Source organism: Furipterus horrens, unplaced genomic scaffold, assembly GCF_987537825.1.
Source record: "Furipterus horrens unplaced genomic scaffold, mFurHor1.1.pri manual_scaffold_5, whole genome shotgun sequence".
NCBI lineage: Eukaryota > Metazoa > Chordata > Mammalia > Chiroptera > Furipteridae > Furipterus > Furipterus horrens.
The window spans coordinates 45,127,429-45,147,069 of NW_028327175.1; the positions used below are offsets into that span (position 1 = coordinate 45,127,429).

General features: G+C 32.8%; 1 protein-coding gene across 1 annotated transcript in view; it reads left to right on the top strand.

Annotated features, from left to right (window-relative positions):
- TNPO1 (transportin 1) overlaps window positions 1-16,432 on the top strand; it is an 87,711-nt gene extending 71,279 nt beyond the window's left edge. Inside the window, exons 14-25 of the mRNA XM_090276372.1 lie at window positions 360-531; window positions 1,705-1,791; window positions 3,024-3,131; window positions 3,267-3,425; window positions 3,506-3,593; window positions 5,931-6,029; window positions 6,208-6,303; window positions 9,029-9,104; window positions 9,972-10,071; window positions 12,349-12,423; window positions 13,306-13,448; window positions 15,827-16,432. Coding sequence (XP_090132498.1) covers window positions 360-531; window positions 1,705-1,791; window positions 3,024-3,131; window positions 3,267-3,425; window positions 3,506-3,593; window positions 5,931-6,029; window positions 6,208-6,303; window positions 9,029-9,104; window positions 9,972-10,071; window positions 12,349-12,423; window positions 13,306-13,413 — 1,168 coding nt within the window. The 3' untranslated portion in view covers window positions 13,414-13,448; window positions 15,827-16,432. The remainder of the gene's footprint in view (window positions 1-359; window positions 532-1,704; window positions 1,792-3,023; window positions 3,132-3,266; window positions 3,426-3,505; window positions 3,594-5,930; window positions 6,030-6,207; window positions 6,304-9,028; window positions 9,105-9,971; window positions 10,072-12,348; window positions 12,424-13,305; window positions 13,449-15,826) is intronic.
- The last annotated feature ends 3,209 nt before the right edge of the window (window positions 16,433-19,641 follow it).

The following is a 19,641-nucleotide window of genomic DNA, read 5'->3' on the forward strand; positions in this document are numbered from 1 at the left end:
TGTATCAGAGAAAGTTTATTTGGAAAGTTACAACAGTATTAAGTGTTAAATATGTTTGTCATTTTGTTCATTGCTATGTCCCAGTGCTCAGTGATTAAATAAATAGTAAACACCAAATAAATTTGTTGAATGAATTAATATAAGAACCAACAAATTTTAGTTTTAGATTTTAGCGTTGTAGTTAAATAGATGCCCATGGTTAACAGTCTCTTTGAAAGAGGTAATAAGGAATGGGAAAGAAAGAATAAAAATCAGCACTGGTATGATGAAGTTAGGAGATACTCTTTAACTATAAACTTAGTTTTCTGTCTCTGTTGTAAACTATTCCTTTTCTACAACACTATTCTCTTTAATTACAGTGCCTTTGCTACCCTAGAAGAGGAGGCTTGTACAGAACTTGTTCCTTACCTTGCTTATATACTTGATACTTTGGTCTTCGCATTTAGTAAATACCAACATAAGAACTTGCTCATTCTTTATGATGCCATAGGAACATTAGCAGATTCAGTAGGACATCATTTAAACAAACCAGTAAGTACTGTTATAAAAAACAAAATTTATAGCATGGTTACAATCAATAGATTAAAATGTATTTTGAAATTAAAATGTTTTGGGAGATATCAACATTTAGTGTTTCCTACTTAAAGAAGGCAGCAACTGTATTAACCTTTTAAATGGTATTTTTAAAAATATGTGCTTGGTGTGGTAATTGCATCTTACATGAATGCAAAACTCTTTGTAAAGTGACTAAAGGAGAGGAAGTGAAAGGTTTTATACTTTGTGAAGTTTTTGTAACTTTTACTTAATTTCAAGGTTTTTCTTGTTTGTTTGTTTTTAATCTACCACTTCATAAACACTAACTTTTAAGTACCACATCTAACATCTTTGTTTTCTCACTGGAACTTAGAAATATGGGGAATGCACTAGATAAAACAATTAGAAATTAGGATAATAGGTTAAAAATGCTAAATAGTACAGAAGCAGTATGACTAGGGAGCCAAAGTGTCTCTAGTAGCGTTCAGAACAGAAGAGGATGGGATTGGATTTATAGTACGTATTAGAATTTTAACATAGTTCAAAATTTCCTGCTGAAGAATAGATTCTGTTTATGAATGCTATATGGAAAATCTCAAGAAATTGTTTATACTTAAAACTTGATGCAGGCCACTGAGTTTATGGGTTTGCTTTGTGATGGTTGGTTTTGTTTGGTTTGGGGTTTTTTTTTCTGAGTCTTAGATTAGACCCTTTAACATCAATGCCCCTTGTTTCCATTATTATTACATTTATTTACTTGATTTTATGGATTCTTTAATTTGAATAAGGACACTTAAATGATGATGAATCTTTCTACAAATGTGTCTGTAAGGTAAACCTGACATTTATAACATACACTACAACTAGAGCTATATTACATGCTACTAGTCCCAGGACTAAAAAAATTCAGTCCCTGGAGAGTAGAACTATATGAATCATCTCTGATTGTGAGCAAGTTTTAAAAGGATGTAAGATGACTTGGAACAAAATCATATAAGTTAAAAAGGTAGGCAAAATAAATAACTAAAAATTTTAAAGATGCAAAGGAAGTCAAGATACTTTCTGTAATGATTTTACACAATTACTCTGGATTTTAATTTTCATAGTCTCAAAATGGACTTGTTTACATATAATAGTGGAGCTTTATGTGTTTTTCATCATTGTAAATAGGAATATATTCAGATGCTAATGCCTCCACTGATCCAGAAATGGAACATGTTAAAGGATGAAGATAAAGATCTCTTCCCTTTACTTGAGGTATGCTATATATGTTTTCTAACCTACTCTCCTTAATAGATAATAAATTATGGAGATTCTTCTTATGTCATATATGTTGAGCTCTACTTAATCATATTTCTTGGTATAGCTATATAGCTAAACCATAATTAATACACAGTTGACCCTTAAGTAACGTGGGTTTGAACTGTAAATGTCCATTTATATGCAATTTTTTTTTTCCCCATAAATGCCTGTACTGTTTTTGATTTAACATTTGGAAGTCAGTGGATGTGGAGGGGTGACTAGACACATTGAACTACCCCATTTTATATAGGGAACTTGAGCTTGGGATTTTGGTATTCTAGGGTGTGTCCTGAAACCAATCTTTTGTGGATACCAAAAGACAATTTAAGTTTGCGGGGAGTCAAAAGTTATATGCAGGTATTCAACTGTGCCAGGGGGTTGGTGTGCTTAACCCCCACATAGTTCAAATGTCAATTGTAGTTTAAATTATAGATATATATTGTACATATATTAGACACATGCAATCATACATATGTGAAGCAGCATTGGGACTCAATGCTAATAAGGAGAGTTCACTTTATACCCTTTATGTCTAGTTTGAAATGTTATTCTGTGTGTACTAAATGCTTTTTTTTAACCAAAAATAAATTTTGTATGATATTTAAATAACTAAGCACACTATCAGATGTGGTAACTTAAACCTAATGACTCTGTATTGGTAGAGCCAGTTCGGTCATTGTCATTCTTATTCCCCCTATCATTTCAGGGGTCACCACTTCTGCCATGGATTTTCCCTAGCCAGAGAAATAACTTCTGGGACCAAGGAAATGGCTAATTCTGGGCCCAACAACACAAGAAGAGTTGTTATGGCTAAATATATTTCTTTTCAGGCAGGGGCTCAGAATGTGCCAAGTAAAGTTCATCTACATCATTGACCAGGATAGGAGGATAAATAAATATATCTCTTATATTTGAAGTGGTGCGGGAAGGACTACATACACTTAATCTGTTCTTGAAAGACAACATTCATTGTAGAAACTTATATTTCTGAGGAAACCTCCCCAATCAGCTGGCAAACTTAAGAGCAATGAATGGCATCCAGAGGAGAGACTTAAAAAGAAACCTGCTGCTATAGACTAGTAGAGGAAGCTCAGAAATAACCAAGATCCTAATTAGTACACTTAGAAGCATTTCTTGTAATGTTAACTATACCCAGAAATTTTACACATGCACTTTATTTTTTCTAGTGCCTATCTTCAGTTGCCACAGCCCTGCAGTCTGGCTTCCTTCCCTACTGTGAACCTGTGTATCAACGATGTGTAAACCTGGTACAGAAGACTCTTGCACAAGCCATGGTATTTTTAAAATTTTGTATCTCTCCCTTCTTGGCATCATAAACATTTTTCTAAGGATAGGTGTATAATGTATACAAACTATTTCAATAATTGATTCAAAGCAAGTTTTGAAAAAAAAAATGTGTCTTATTTCAGCTGAACAATGCTCAACCAGATCAATATGAGGCTCCAGATAAAGATTTTATGATAGTGGCTCTTGATTTACTCAGCGGCCTGGCTGAAGGACTGGGAGGCAACATTGAACAGCTAGTGGCCCGAAGTAACATTCTAACCCTAATGTATCAGTGCATGCAGGTGAGACTGGTTCAATGAAAACAAATTCAAACTTGGTTCTCTGGGTCACATTGGGGTTAATTTCTTTTTATTTCTTGTAGGATAAAATGCCAGAAGTTCGACAGAGTTCCTTCGCCCTGTTAGGTGATCTGACAAAAGCTTGCTTTCAGCATGTTAAGCCTTGTATAGGTATGAATATTTTCTACTGTATGGTATGATTTTTAACCCCAGCTGTATTTTTTATTATTAAAATGTGATGTCATGGAATCCCAGCATTTATAAATATACATTTGACTCGTTAAAGCTGCTCTGATTGAAGCAGGCAGAATGGGAACTCCTGTTCGTTGTTCCCTTGAACTGACTATTTATAAAGTCAGCAGCTTGTTAGGCGGTCATATGCTGGAGAAGAGCTGAGAAAGCGTTAACGAAGAGTAAAGGACATGCCTGCCTTTGAAGCCCTGGTGTACTATGTGCATAGTTCATGGATACTTTTGGAGCCTTTTCTTTTTTTTTTTTTTTTTTTTTTGTGAAGGTACCCAGAAATAATAACTAAGTTTTCTCATGATAAAGCAGCATATTTTTTCAGCTATCATAGGAAACTTTTCGAACAATTTACTTAAAAAGTAAATAAAGATTTCTTTCTGTTTTAATAGCATAGCATTTGTCTTAAGCCTTCTGTGAGGATAACAAGGGATTCCTTGAGTAATGTAACCTGAATTGCTATCAAACCCATGGATTAAATGGGATTTGGGTTTGTTTTTTGTTTTTCATCTCTATATCCTCTCATTTTGTTTATACATGATTTAATAAACCTTAGTTCAAGACCTTGATTTAAATATTTGGTTTTTTTTTAGATTTTGTTTATTTTTAGAGGTAGGGGGAGGGAGAGAAACATTGATGTGTGAGAGAAACATTAATCGGTTTCCAGGATGATGCCCAACCCTCTGAACCACATCAGTCAGGGCTAAAACGTTTTTTCATTTGATACAGTTGTGCTGTGGGGATTTTCTTTACCAGTTCCACTAAGATATAAATGACACACAATATTCTATACATTTAAGGTATGCAGCATAATGATTTGCTGTGTTTTACATCTTATGTATATATTGTGAAATGATTACCACAGCACATTTAGTTACCATCCATCCCCTCACACAGTCACAGTTCTTATAAGAACTTTTAAGATCTACTCTCTTAGCAACTTTAAAACGTACAATACAGAATTGTAAACTGTAGTCATCATGTCATACACTACGTCCCCGAAACTTATTCTTCCCCCAATTCCCAGTTGTACTTTGGAATAATAACTATTTCTGAACTTTAAGTAATAACATTAATTATGATATATTAAAATAAGTTATCAAGTTCAGACCTAATACTCTAAATGAAAGTATGATGCATTCTTATTTTATAAGACTCAATTGATCATGAGTCCCTTCTTTAGAGGATACTGCACAGATCTTCTTCTTTCTTTTTATGTTATCAACTAGTGATAGTGATTCTCAACCAGGGCCATTTTTTGTGCCACCCTCTCCCACAGAAGAACATTGGCATTTTGTTTAACTGGGGATGTGTTACTGCTTGGTATCCAGTGCATAGAGGCAAAGGATGTTGCCCAATGGCCTGAAGTACATGCAGCAAGCGCCCCACACGAGACAGTGAGCTGGCCTGAGTTATCAATATCACTAAAATTAAGAAACCCAGGTTTTAGATACACTAATTTTATTAAGGGTTTTTAAAAATGATATTCTAATTCTTCATTTAACAGTGAAAATACATATATAGAAACATTTTCCATATGAATAAATTATTTTCCTGAGGTACACATCATATAGGAGAGGCAGGATAATTATTTGATATTTTTTTCTTTATTTACCAGTTTCAAAATAATGAATTTCCCAGCATCCTCCACTGTTATCTTTTATGTTTCACAGTTTAGTTTTTGTTTGTGTTTGTTTTTTGAGTGTCAGAATGAACTCAGTGATACTCAGATTGTCCTACCTATAGGCATTGGGAGCTTAAGCTGGCTTCTCCTGGGTTTTCTCTGTTTTAACAAAATAGATTTGTTTGGTACATTTCCTACCTTTAAGCTACAGTGAAACATTTCTCTGAGAGCCCTCATTCCTTCTAAATGGAAAATGATATTTTAGAGACCACAATCTGAGCATTAGGGTAAAGGTTATTTTAAAAACCAAAATTACTGATTTTTTTTTTTAATTGTGTGTGTGAAAAACTAGCTTTGAAGAAAGTTCTAGTGTATCATACTTTTCTTACTTTCAAGTTTTCGCAGTCTTAACGACGGGAGACAGTACACTGACTATCTCTCTAAAACTCTGAAATATACCAGAACTTAGGTTTTCTGATCTACTTCATATGAAAGTTCAGATAGTGTCTTTCGTTTTCTTAAGATAAATATTTACCAGCACCTCCTACGTTTCAGTTTCCACCTAGTAGATTTTCTTTAAAAGCACAATACACTGCTATTGATAAGTTTACTACATGTTTTTTAAAACATTTTTTTTCTAGCTGATTTCATGCCAATATTGGGAACCAACTTAAATCCAGAGTTCATTTCAGTCTGCAATAATGCCACATGGGCAATTGGAGAAATCTCCATTCAAATGGGTAAGACTTTTTTTTCTTTTAAGTTAATTTTTACATGTCTTAATATTTTTTGTAATTCCCTTTCTTGTGTTCTGTTTTTAAATGTAAATGTTTTATATATTTATAAGTAGTAAATGGAGCAAATTTGCTATTTTAACATTGACATTTTTCTTTTGTTTTTCTCTTGGGGACGATGTAGGCATAGAGATGCAGCCTTATATTCCTATGGTGCTGCACCAGCTTGTAGAAATCATTAACAGACCCAACACACCAAAGACGCTGTTAGAGAACACAGGTACCATATGACTGAACTGTTGGTGAAGAGAAAATTACTTGCCTTCTATTATTAAATTAAGATGCGCAGAGAAACCAAAGCTAGCTTTAGAAACCTAGTTTATTATTAACAGCTATTTTGAATCCTCAGTAATGAAATGTAATATTCTGGTTGCATTCCATAACACTTTTCTCCCCTATTCTAGTGTTTGAAAACATCTTAAAATAGACCCCAGCTAAAATAATTATGCAACAATATGAATTTTATTTTTACATTAATTTAGGGAGTAACTGGGAGCTGGGAAGTAATGAATTTTTTAAAAATCTGTACAAATGTGGCCAAAAGCAGATTGCAATGTAGTGACTAATTGGTTTGCAATGGCACATATACATAGTATTTTCTGTTTTGTTGTATACTTTCTTTCAAATTGGGATCTTGAGCAGTACCTTGTGGGATTTTTATTCAGGAGGCTTGTTTCTCTTTTGCATTTATTGAGAGCATGTTTATGTTAAAGAGTACCTTCCATACTATAGAACACATTTCAGGGTGATTTCTTTCCATCTTCTTCGATTTTTGCTAATAATGATAAAGGAGGCAAATTTTGTTTTCAATCAGACACATCTCTTTCTTTATACACTAAGATAATTTCAGTATATATTCATAGTCTTTGGAGGTCTTTATCAAAATACTGGACAAAGATTAAAATAAGGTTTTCTAAATAAGAAAATGTATTTTCCAAGGGCATCTTTAATTTTTCTTTTTATAATTATGGAAAGTTTATTGTACCCTTATATGATTAAAATTGATGTTTATTGGTATGGAAGGAAATCTTTTTAATTATGAAACAGTTATATGGCTGTTTGGCTGTATGGGTACTGTTTATACCATAAAGTGAATTAGATGAAAAGCACAAAAATCTATGTATAGGATAGTTATGAAATCTTGTCAGGTTTTTATCTCTTTAGAATGCAGTACCTGTACATGACATTCAGATTTAAAACACTTGTCATTATAAAATTACTGTTGAACCTAAGTAAACTTTCTATTTATTTTTAAATGTGAATGCATAACTGCAAATAAATGTTGAGTGTAATATATATTAAAGTTTCTTGTGGGATATCAACTGGTAAACTTGTTATAGTTCCTTTAACAAATTGGCTTTATCTATAAGATTATATTCTAAATATGTTTCTACCCTAAGTGAATCAAAAGGTAGTTGATAATACCCTTCAAATTGATGGATTGAATTGATCTCATTAAGAAACATGCTTCGCATTTACGGGATTACTTGTAATACAATATGTGACCTTACCCAAAAGGGGGGGGGAATTATTAAGTAAAATCATTGTCAGTGGCTAATATCTATAGATTTTAGCAACTTAATTACCATTATCTTAATATTTCATAAAGCCAATTCCTTAGTGTATGCAGTTATTTGCTTTTTTTCTAAATGGTATATCCTACACTGAACTTTTTCAATGGACCATCATCTGCTTTATTGCATGTTTCATTGGATTGTTCATACTTGCCTGTTTAATGAGAATGTTGCGTAGTTTGTGTCTTTTGAACATAGGTTTTCTTTCTCTTGCTTCATATGAATCTGCTGGATTTTAGTATTATCTGTGTAGTTTGCTTCAAGTAATCCTTAAACATTTTTCTTTACCCCCCCACCCTTTTTTTATGAAAGGTTAACCTGTAAGTTTTTGAGAGAACACCATTAAAGCACTTCATGGTTTGTTTTCTGTTTGTATTTTTTTCCCGTTGTGTATAAATGTATTTATATGTATGTACCTTTGAATTGCAGAATGCAGTTCTGAATTACACTTGCTTTACCCTTTTAAGTTTAAGGACTTCCTGAATTTTAATGGTGAATATATGTTTGATAAATTCCCGTTTTGCACAGAATATTAGCATGTAATAAGTACAATGTTTTATCTATTTTGTGCTATGCCTTTGATAGCAAGAACAGAATATTTGTTCCTTTGGTCCCATATCACACATCATTACAGTGGACCATCTGAATTTCCTTATGTCAAAATGGTATGAAATTAGCAATTTTTTAATGTATTCAGGGTGTACCCAACACCTAAAATTTGACAGTCGATTTTGATAACAGGCAACAAATAGTCCACTGGTTTGTTTTGGAAATGTTAACAAACAAAAAGACTTAACCAAAATTTGGATTAAATTTCTAGATAATTTTCAAAGAATAGAAATCACTTATGAAAACAGAGGTGACGAAGTGAAAGACAAGTTTTAACTGAGAAGTGTGTTTAAATAGACAATTCAGAAACGTAATCATTCTCATTTACTAGTATTTCTTTGGGGAAAAACATAGATTTATTAAATTCTGAAATTATAACTGGCTTTGACTGAAAAATGTCTAAATCATCCATTTAATCACTCGCTCATCTTTTTATTAACAGAAAATATGATATATTGACACTTCATTGAGCGAGAAAAGCAATTCATCATGGTTTTTGGTGTTCTCTCAATCTTCAAAGTTTTTTTAATTCCTTTTGTTTTTCCTTTTTCAAGAGTATGCCATATATGTTGCTGCCCCTTATTTTAGGGGGTGGTAATAAACAGCACTGGTGAAATCTTATGTTTATTATCATACACAAATTCTGTTGGTTTCTGTTTCTGAGTTATTTGTTGTTTTTTCTTTATTTTTTCTCCTTCCCCCTCATTTGCTCATGTCTTGGTTGGCGTTTGGTGGTGTATAACCGTGATTGCGTTACCTTAGCAATAACAATTGGTCGTCTTGGTTACGTTTGTCCTCAAGAGGTGGCCCCCATGCTACAGCAGTTTATAAGACCCTGGTGTGTATTATTCAATCTTTTTTTTTAATTCATTTTTCTTCACTCTTTCTTTCTCTTTCTATCTCACTTTTAGATATATTTTCAGTTGGTTACAAAAATCACAATCCTTAATCATTGCCAACCATGTGACTAATCTTGTCCTATCAGGTTTGTGAGGTTTTCAGTAGTATCGTCATGTATATTTATTTTATGTTGTGGCTAACGACTAATTGATGCATGGGATAAGATTGTCACATGCTTGCTGTGTTACAAAGCTTGATAATACATATAAAGCATTTAAATATCCACCAGTAAAATAAAAATGCATGCAAATTCTATAAATTTAGGTTTTTGCATTATGTTTCTTTTTTAGAATTAATTTGAAAACTTGGATTGCATTAAGAAATACATGTTTAAATTTGTTATGTATAAAAATCTTGCTTGTTAATATAAAAAACATTACACCATAAGTTCTAAAATAATAGTTTATATTGTGGCACTATATTCTATATTCTGCCTTTTTCAACTGATAATCTTTCAAGTCATTTTTAGTAGTGTTTAATGGAATACAAGTCATAATGAAGTTTTTTTTTTTAATTGGTAATTTACTCTTGGCTAAAGTTCATTAATAATTTAAGTGGGAGATTTAAGATCAATTGTCCATTTCATAGATTCAATCTATTAATAAGAAAATGTGAATGTCAAGGCTTTCACTATTTGAGATTAGATGGGCCCACATACAGGAAGTGTGAGAAACTTAAGCTTTATGAAAATTCTTTCAATATAAACATTATACTGTGGTGCTTATTCCATTAAATACTGTCCATTAGTATTGTAATTTAACCTGCTTCTTACTTAAATGTTAAACTCAATTCTGTAATTTAATAGGTGCACCTCTCTGAGAAACATAAGGGACAATGAGGAGAAGGATTCAGCATTCCGTGGCATTTGTACCATGATCAGTGTGAATCCCAGTGGAGTAATCCAAGTAAGACATTCACAAGACTTTGTTCTTAATTTTTAATGTTCTGAATAATCAAACTCTGGAGGGGGGAAATGTTTTAATGCTTTTTATAATTAAAATATTATATATATTACATATTTTTTTCCAACATACTAAAACTGTATATTAAAAATGTTGTATATTTCCTAATATCTTGAAATGACAGTGCCTGTTTTTTATTTCCTAAATCTTTTTTTTATCATGAAATACAGTAGGAGAAGATTAGGAGATAAAGTTGCATTCTTGTATTGAATTAAGCCAATGCTTCTTTCATTCACATTTACACCTTATTTATTTACTTTGTATATGCTTCCCATCCCTAAATATCAGTTCATTGAGTTTGAGGATATCTACACTTCAGAGAGTGACCGACGAGATAGTAGGATACTCTCTGTTACTTGGAATCAAGTTTATGAAATCAATAGTGAGTAAAATAGAATACTGAATCAGCCATTGAAACAACTTTAATTTGAGAGCTTGTAATTTATTTATCCTTATTTTGTTTGTTTTCTGTCTTAGTTCTTATTATATTTAGACAATTTTAGCATTTAAAAATTTTTGGCAGTAGTATCAAACATGAGTCTGACCAAACCTCTGGATACAACTGCCAATTTCCAAGACACAAAACAGAAACATGTTGATTGATACCATGTATGTGATCAACAAAATGCAAGCTGTACAACTCCCAGTTAAAAGCCCCAAGTTCCTCAACAGATAAATTGTAAAGGGGAAAAGTATAGGCAAGGTTTTCAAGAAAATGACCTTCACATCAAAGAGATAGGTGCTTTGACCATTTTTTAATTGAGACCTCTTGATATTTCCTGCCTGGTATTAATTACCATGTTTTTTTAATTCAGGTTTAGCATTATCAGCTTTTAAATTTTAGAGTAATGTAGGTGATAGGTGTTGAAAATTTACAAATTAGAACTGGAAAAATTATTTTGACATTTCACATTTGTAAGACATTAATAACTTACTATTAAAATGAGCTAATACTGTCTTTAGAGATGGTCCCTAGTTGCAAAATAACCTCCTGGCGTTGAGTTTCTTTTTTTTTCCCCCCAATATTTAAGAACTTTGCGTCACCTTTAATGTATTTTAGAGATACCATATGACATGTACCATGTTAAAAAGGAAGAATTTCCCACTAGGACTTTATAGTTACTTTCATTTTTCTGGTTTTTGAGTTAACATTTGAAGTAGCACATGTGTATGGTCATGATATCACTACCAACTTCAGAATTGGTAGAAATATCTACTTTTTACATATGTATTTGGATATGGTTAAAAGAAAATGTCTTAAGGTTTTTCTAAGTTTAAAATTTTAATTACAAATTGTAGAAATGTGTGTGTATATTTAAATTTTTAACATCATACTTTGCTATTTGGAAGACATAATTTGAATAAACCATGAACTTAGGTACATGGTTGTTTATTTGCTTCAGTAGGTGTTTTATACACATATGTTAGTATTAATAAATTTTGAAATTAATGAGGTTTTCTGAATTTAATAGTAAATTTTAAAGTAGTTGACATGTCAGGACATCAGCGATGTCTTAAATTTTTTCAGTTATGATAATCTATATTTAAAAATACCTCAATGAAATATTTAAAGCATGTACCTGTTGTCACCTTGTCCTCATAGTCAGAATAACCTGATTACCTTTTAAGCATATGAGCCTTAGGTTTTTTATTCTCTTTGAGTTGGATTGGGTTGGGTAGTGTTATTTGTAGGTACATAATTTGTTTTTCTAACTTTTGGTCATGTCATTTAAGTTTCTATCTGAAGATGGGTCCTGGAATTTAGATTCTAGTAATTCCTATACTTCAAATCAAGCTTATTTGGTGTATAATTTTAACTAACTCTAGATTATTTTTAGGCTACTCAGAATTGTAAGATTATTGGATTTATATAATTCTTTAATAAATAAAGGCTTTTTTCATTGATGCTCATTTGGTACTTTCAATCCATTGCTGATACTAAACATTTACTAGATGGGTTTTGTTTTGTGATGTAAAATAAAATACAAAGGGCATTAAATTGTAATATAAACTGAATTAGTAGAGGTTTATTCATGGTGAAGTAACAAGGACAACCATTAATTGCTTACAAGTTTTATGATCATGGTTGACCTTTTATTTTTTTTTTTATTTTTTTTAAGCTAGGATTCTATCATGATATATCTTCTGAAGTTTACATATGTTTTTTTGTGTGTTTGACAAATATAAATCAATCTAAAATGTATTTCTTGCTTGTTACAGGATTTTATATTTTTTTGTGATGCTGTTGCATCATGGATTAACCCAAAAGATGATCTGAGAGACATGTTCTGTAAGGTAACTAAAAAGGCTTTATGATACATATATTGGGACTGTTACTGTCCTAGTTGGAAAGTTTAAATTATTTTTATATTTCATATGAAACTAGGCTCTTCAAATCAATATTGTTAGACTATATAACCTGTAACCTTTGTTCTTGGTAAAAAAGTTGACTTGATCTTTCCTTAAGATACAGTGACTTATCAGTAGAGCGTACACGTTGAAAATATTTTCTCAAGCAGGACCACTGATAGAGATGGTCCCATTATCCCAATTATGCAAATTAGAATATATATTTTCAAAGGCAGCTGACTGGGATTTAGAGTATAATATAAACTGTTGAACAAAGCAAATCCAAGTGGTCTCAACAAAGATTAAACTTACATAGTTTTTTATTTTAGTAGTGCCCCCTTTTTGATGAACTCTGGTTGGTACTCAACCGTAACCAAATAAGAAGTAAAACACTGTTACACATTTGAATCGCCCAATAACACTAATAATAAAATTAGTAACCTAAAGTCACAGCCAGGAAGCCACAGCTTTGTATATTTCCAACTTGAAAAACTTAGTGTGGCATAGAAATTTTATTCCTTGGGTGAATGCTATACTTTTCTGTTTGTTTTCCCTAAGTATAATGCCAGAGATTGCTTAGTGTCCATCTGTTACTGGGACACTTGCTCAATTCTAAACTTCTCTAAACAAAGTTGAGCATATTCAGTGAGGTGCTTTTAGGCAAGACATGGAATGGTGTAGAACCCAGCAAAGTTTGAGAATTACTACTTTACAGTGAATAAAATTTTAGAATAATAAAATCAACAGTGTTTGATTTCCAAAGCTATGAAGATCTGAGTTTTTATATTTTGTTATTGATAAATTATTTTATTTTTTTATTCTTTGCAGATCCTTCATGGATTTAAAAATCAAGTTGGGGATGAAAATTGGAGGCGTTTCTCTGACCAGTTTCCGCCTCCCTTAAAAGAGCGTCTTGCAGCTTTTTATGGTGTTTAACCTCATAAACTTAAGCTGCAGTCCCATAATTAGGGGTAAGTTGGAATTTTTCAGGATAAAGAAAATTAGGACTGCAGTCTAAATGAAACTGCTGAACAGAATAGAGCTATTTTTAAATTGCTTAAGTAGAATTTTTTAGGGAACCATAAAGCAAGATAAAATGTATGGTTCCACTTTGAATCCTCAGTAGAAAGAAATCTGAGCTGGTATGCTAATTAGGTTATTTCACATTGCTTCAGCTGTTCCTTTTTTACTCTTATTTGAGATCACCACAGTAGAAATGGTTTAGTTGTCAAGTATGAATTTAGTCTGATACATCAAGGGCTTTGTGTGTAGTAAGCTTTAGGGAAAATCCAAGTAGAATTGGAAGTGGGTTTTGGCAGTAGCTAGAAATATTTAGTTTTCAGTCTTCAACATGCATTTTTATTGAGCACCTACCATGGGTCCAGCACTGTGTTTTAAAATGGGTAATGGAAAAATGTTTTGATTTAGGGTGACAGAGGGGTAAGTCCACTTGCACTCTTACTCCTTGAGATTGTCTGCACTTGTTAAGTCGAACTAAGCATTCTGGTCTCTTAGCCTCATTTCCTTCATTGAGTTCCTTGGAGGATTAAATGCTGTACTATATGTGATGCCAAAATTGGGGATACTGCCTAACACACTAAGTTGGTTCACTAAATGTTAAGAGCGTGGGCCAGTACAGTGAACCACGAGTTATACTCCTTTAGGTTTTCAGCATAAACTGAGACATATTTTACAGAGAAGGTCCTTAAATATGTGTCCAGCAGTTGTATAGCAAATTGAATTACTTTTATGTTGGAATTTTTGCTTGCTTGCTAGTCTTCTCTGAGCTAGGTTTTAAACCTAGAAAGATTTCAACATCCAGGTTGTCTAATTAACCTAAGAAGACAGTAGAAATAGACTTGCAGCCTCTGGAATGTCTCAGGTCCTCAGTGTGTGTTGTCCCACTGTGGTCTTGAGTCCTAGTAGCTATTCTGTGGCCTTAGCATTTTGGAAAAGTGCTTGATTAACTTATGTTAAATCATGAGAATGCAATAGATGGCATTAAGGACTGAAAGATTCAGCTGTGAACTAAGTCTCAAGCACTTTCAGATTTATTACCTTCTGTGGTCTCTGTCATATCATCAGTTATGAATTAACTGTAGTGACCATGTTCCTAAGACAAAGTATGTACTAATTCTTAGTTTTCTAATTAGAGATAAAATCACATAGTGCCTTTTCCTGCCTTTTTTGTGTTCTTCCCTTTTTTCAGAACCAGAGGAAAAGGATTGCTTGTACTTCTCCACAGATGAGCTGATTTTCCTCTGTGAATTCACATGAACCTTTATGTAAATGTCTAGTTTGTCATGAGTGGTTACTAGAGTTTTGTTGTGAAAGTACCACTGTCAAGTACTAGTTGCAATCTCCCAGTAATCTATCTTTATTTTTTGTTGTTCTTTACGTCATTAAAACTGCTACCAATGAGCCTAGCCAGGTGGCTTGGTTAGTTGGAATGCCGTCCCGTACACCTGAAAGGTTGTGGGTTTGATCCCTGGTTGAGATGTGTATGAGAGACAACCAACTGATATTTCTCTTTCCCTTCCTCCCTCTCTAAAATCAATAAGCATTTCCTTGGATGAGGTGTTTTTTTGATTGTTTGTTTGTTTGTTTGTTTGTTTTTAATGCTACCAATGAGAAAGTCCTCATCAGGAAAATCAGGAGTCCTGCGAGTGTAGGAAAATGGCTGAGTGAAATAGGGTCAGAAGAATTGTTAATTAGGAGCATCGAGAAGTCAAGTGTTAAAATTTACTTTATGGTATTTATTTGCTGGACACCTTTAGTACCTTCTAAGCAAAAATATCAGCCTCTCAAAAATAAATAATGCTCTTTGATATATATTTTTTTTTCTTTTTTTTCTTTTTTTTTTTTTAATGGATTGGATTTTTGTTTATACTAGGAATACTGGCAAAAAGGGATGAGTTCTAATTCTCACTAAGGAAAATGATTGTCCTAAAGAAAGTGCTATTTAATTTTGAAGGAAGTGGACCAGATTATTATGTAAGAAACAACCAGTTCTCATTGTAGCCCATTACACAAAAAGAGGTAAAGAATTAGACTGATAGCATCCTGCAAGGTTCATTTTATCTATATTCCATCTGTATAAAGTGCTACACACTCCTCTGTGCATGTCCCCAGCTTGGCATCACTTTTTTTTATCTGATGCGGGTGACAGTTAAGAGCAATAGGAGAAGGAAACAACATGGTTATCATTGACTAGATGACCTTGGGCAGTTTGTCCAATATCTTGTTTTTAGGTAGAAATATAGCATCGTTACTTGATTGATTTTGTGATCCACTGACTTTAAAAGAGAAACAATTGTTAAGAATATAAAATTGTTTTTTTTTCTCACAGGTCCTTCAGTCTTGGAGACTATGAGGGAGCCTCTGCACCCAGGGAAAATGTTACCCTTTACAGGGGGGAAGGGTAAACCAGTAGGGAATACAGTCCCAACCCTACTGGGAGGGGCGGGAGGGAGGTGTTGCCGTCACTGTATTAAGTCGATGTTGGGAAACGTTTTAACATCTGGAGCCTTTGTGGGTGGAAATCTGTCTTCAGTTACAACTCCGCACTGGATGTGAAGAAGCAAAAACTATTCAGTCTGCTCACAAAACAGTACATTCTGGAATATTATGGGGAATTGTACCAAAACAAGAACCATATAAATGATGCATAGAGATAAAGGAGAGGAAAATTTCTATAGCGCACAATAAAGGAAACCTAAGAAAGGGGGTCACAAACAGTAAAGAAGCTTTTTTATTTTTAATTTAAAGGTTTTTTTACAAATTTCCCCACATGATGGGAACTTGTTTTTGCATGCTGATAGAGAACTACACAGATGAAGCTAATAGTGTTAAAAATCAGCTTGCCAACCCATAGTAGAAGCAGGTTCTTGGAAGCAATTGAAGGTACCCCCAGAAAAGTTGGAAATAAAAAAAATATAATTTAAACAAAGAAACACCCTGTGAAATGCCAAATGAGTCACTCCTTTTACGTTTGTGGGGTGGGCAGGGCGGGAGGAATAAATGGGGTTGGACATATCAAACTAAAGATTGGACTCTTGATTTTGCATTAAAACATTAATGTAGTGGATATAATTTGATGGTTGTACTTCATTAGATTTAATTTCTAGGCCAAGACGTTATTTTTAAAGTGCAGTTTAAGGTTCAGGCATGCATTCTGGCTCATAGTGATTGAAAGTAAATTAGTGGGGAAGTAAGTAGCATGCTTGCATCACGTAGAATGAGATTGGTATTCATTTACCTCTGTTGCGCCAGTTTGTGTTGCAGTTTACCAATTCAATATAGCCCTGCATTTAAAATTCCTTTTTAAGATTAGTGGATTTTATTTTTACTAAGAATATAGATATATAAAGTACTGTAGTTTACAGCTAGGCCTTGAGATATCTTATTAGGATCTGTTAGGAATAAGATTGGTATTGTATTGTGTGTAACCTGCACAATGTGGAAAGCTGATATACCTGTGCAAAATCTTTGCCTCTGTGCTGTCAGTGTGATGTGCTTTCTGCATGGTTATATACTACTAGTGATTTTATCAAAACTCCTCAAACTTAAATTACATGGTAAAAGGAATGTAAGAGGCTGCGTAAATGTTAGTTGGCACATAAAGACAATTGTAGAAGTTGAAGACATGATTGCTATATTTCAATGTTTATTCCCACTCAACATAATTGCCTTCTAAGCATTTTTGTTTTTGTTTTTGTTTTTTTCTTTTCAAAGCATGATCTTAAAGATATGTTTAAGTTAATGGATGTAATGCAGGGTTCCTACACTGTTTTGGCGCATGTTGGTGGCCCTCTGTGCCCTAGATATATGCACACAGGGTGCAAGTAAAAAGCTACAGAGTGAAAGTTGATTTGGATCCTCTTCATTTCATTTGTTTAGCTTTTCTGTTATTTTTCTCTACTTACATGTATTCCTGTGAATAAATCCTTGTTAAGTTAACCCTTTACTTTTCCTTTCATGTGTATTTTCTTATATACTGTGAATGTGAAATCCTAACTGGTACACTTGATCTTGTCTCCATAAGAAAGTGCAAGTCTATTAATTTGGATTGCCTGAACAGTGTATCCCATGATGATGAAGGAAAATGGAGAGATTTTCTTTTTAACTCTGCTGGTCAGAGATGAAGCCACACCTTTCCATTTTTCAATGCTGCATATTTAATCTGCAACAAAAATGTTAAGCCATAACAACCTTTTTATATTTTAGTTTGTCACCTTTGCATTGCAGAATAAATACTGAATAACCATTTTTATAAGCAGTCGCTCCTCTTTGCATGGTTCTATTCTTCTAAAGGTGTTGAATGATACAGCCATTGCACTGAAGTTTGAGCTGTATGTGTGTGAATTTATAAATACCATTTTAAAATTTTCAAATGCATGGTAGCATGCAGAAAGATTTTTGTTGTATGTGTGTATGTTTGTTTTTTTTTTTAACATGTTCTTTCACCTTCTTTCCTGTACTTTGGCTTTGCAAATTTCAGTCTGTAGAGCCTGAAATTAAGTGATATTTTCTTATCCAATTTTTTTTTAAAGTGTAAGTTGGATCCAAAGGGTATGTAGCATTTTTTTCCTCTTTCTAGTACCATTGCTTCACTGGGAGCTGAAAATCTGCTTCCACATTAGTCTTTAAAACCTAATTAGGGTATTTATTTTATCCTTAAATTCTAGTGATATTCTGTAGGGTTTGTTTTTTTTTAAACACTTTTCAGAATTTAATATGGGAGATATTTTAATATTCTAGAATAGGTAGTAAATATTTAAATTGAAAGAAATGGCAAAATTCTCTAAACAGTTCAAACATTAAACAACCTTCAATAAAATTATTTGGACTTGTAATTCTGTATTGACTGAAAAAGCCACATTGTCACCTGTTTGATTAAAAATTGGTTTCCAGTTAGGCAGATATGTCACATAAGAACATGCTCATTTGGTAATCACTTAACTTGTTTTTAAATTAAAAGGAGACTTAATTTAAAAATAGAAAATAAAATTAGTAAATATGACTAGCAACCTGAGATTGGGTTGGATGTTTTTATTCCCACGCCCTACCCATTTGAGGTATTGTTTTCCTAATTTATATTTCAGATACTTAGTATAGCATAGGAATTTGCAGAAGCCATTTAAGTTATCTTTTGGGTAAGCTCCGATTTAGCATTTATTATTCTGATAAAACAATACATCATGGGATATATATAAGCAACTTAATTCTTGTGGTGTAGTCTTAATAGTTTTGAATGTTGGCTGAATGTCTGTGAAATGTGAGTTTGTCTTTGTTACATTCCAGTGTTTCTGCCTCTTGGCATGCTCGAAGCACGGCTTACTTCATCAGCTCCTTACACACTAAAGTGCTGTTAGTGTGCTCAGCTACAGAACAGCCGCTGCTAAGTGATGTAGATTTTCTACTTGAATATTTTTATGTTGTAGGAACCTCAGGAGGTCAGTGTTTACTGTTTTTATATATGCCTTCTTTTTCCTGTTTGAGCTTCTCTCTTTGAAGGATTCTAACAGAACAAAAGCTGCTGATCAACCTAAGTTGGAAACAGAAAGTGTGTTTAATATAGTTCAAATGCATGTTTGGCAGTTCCAGGTTTTAGTCCATTAGTAAATAAAGTTAGTGCCACACATATTCATTTATTCAGGAAAGGACTTTGCTTTTTGTATTGTCTAATCTCTTTTAATAACTTCATACTATGTAAAAAAAAAATCACTTTTTTATATTTTTTGGTTGATTATTTCCCAAATAGTCAACATGTAAATAATCTTTAAGAGCCAGTTCTGATGCTTTACATTATTGCTACTTGATTTTGTGACGCAAGTTAGATTTCAGAAGAATAGATTTTAAAACACTTAACCAAGCCATTACATCTTTAAAAACAAAATAAGTAGCATACATTTTGTAATTAACATTGGTAAACACTGTGATTTTTTTTGTTAAGACTTTTTCATTGATCTGAATTGCTTAAATTGCATATATTGTAAAATAGTATCAGATGTATATTTTAAAATAATTTCAACTGACTTTCCTCTATTGAAATGCTTTGTCTACTCAGTTACAAAATATTCAGATACAAGTTTTATCTCAGGTGAATACTCTTGTATCCTTTTTGTTTTGGTGACATATGCTTATAAGGGGTCATCATACTTT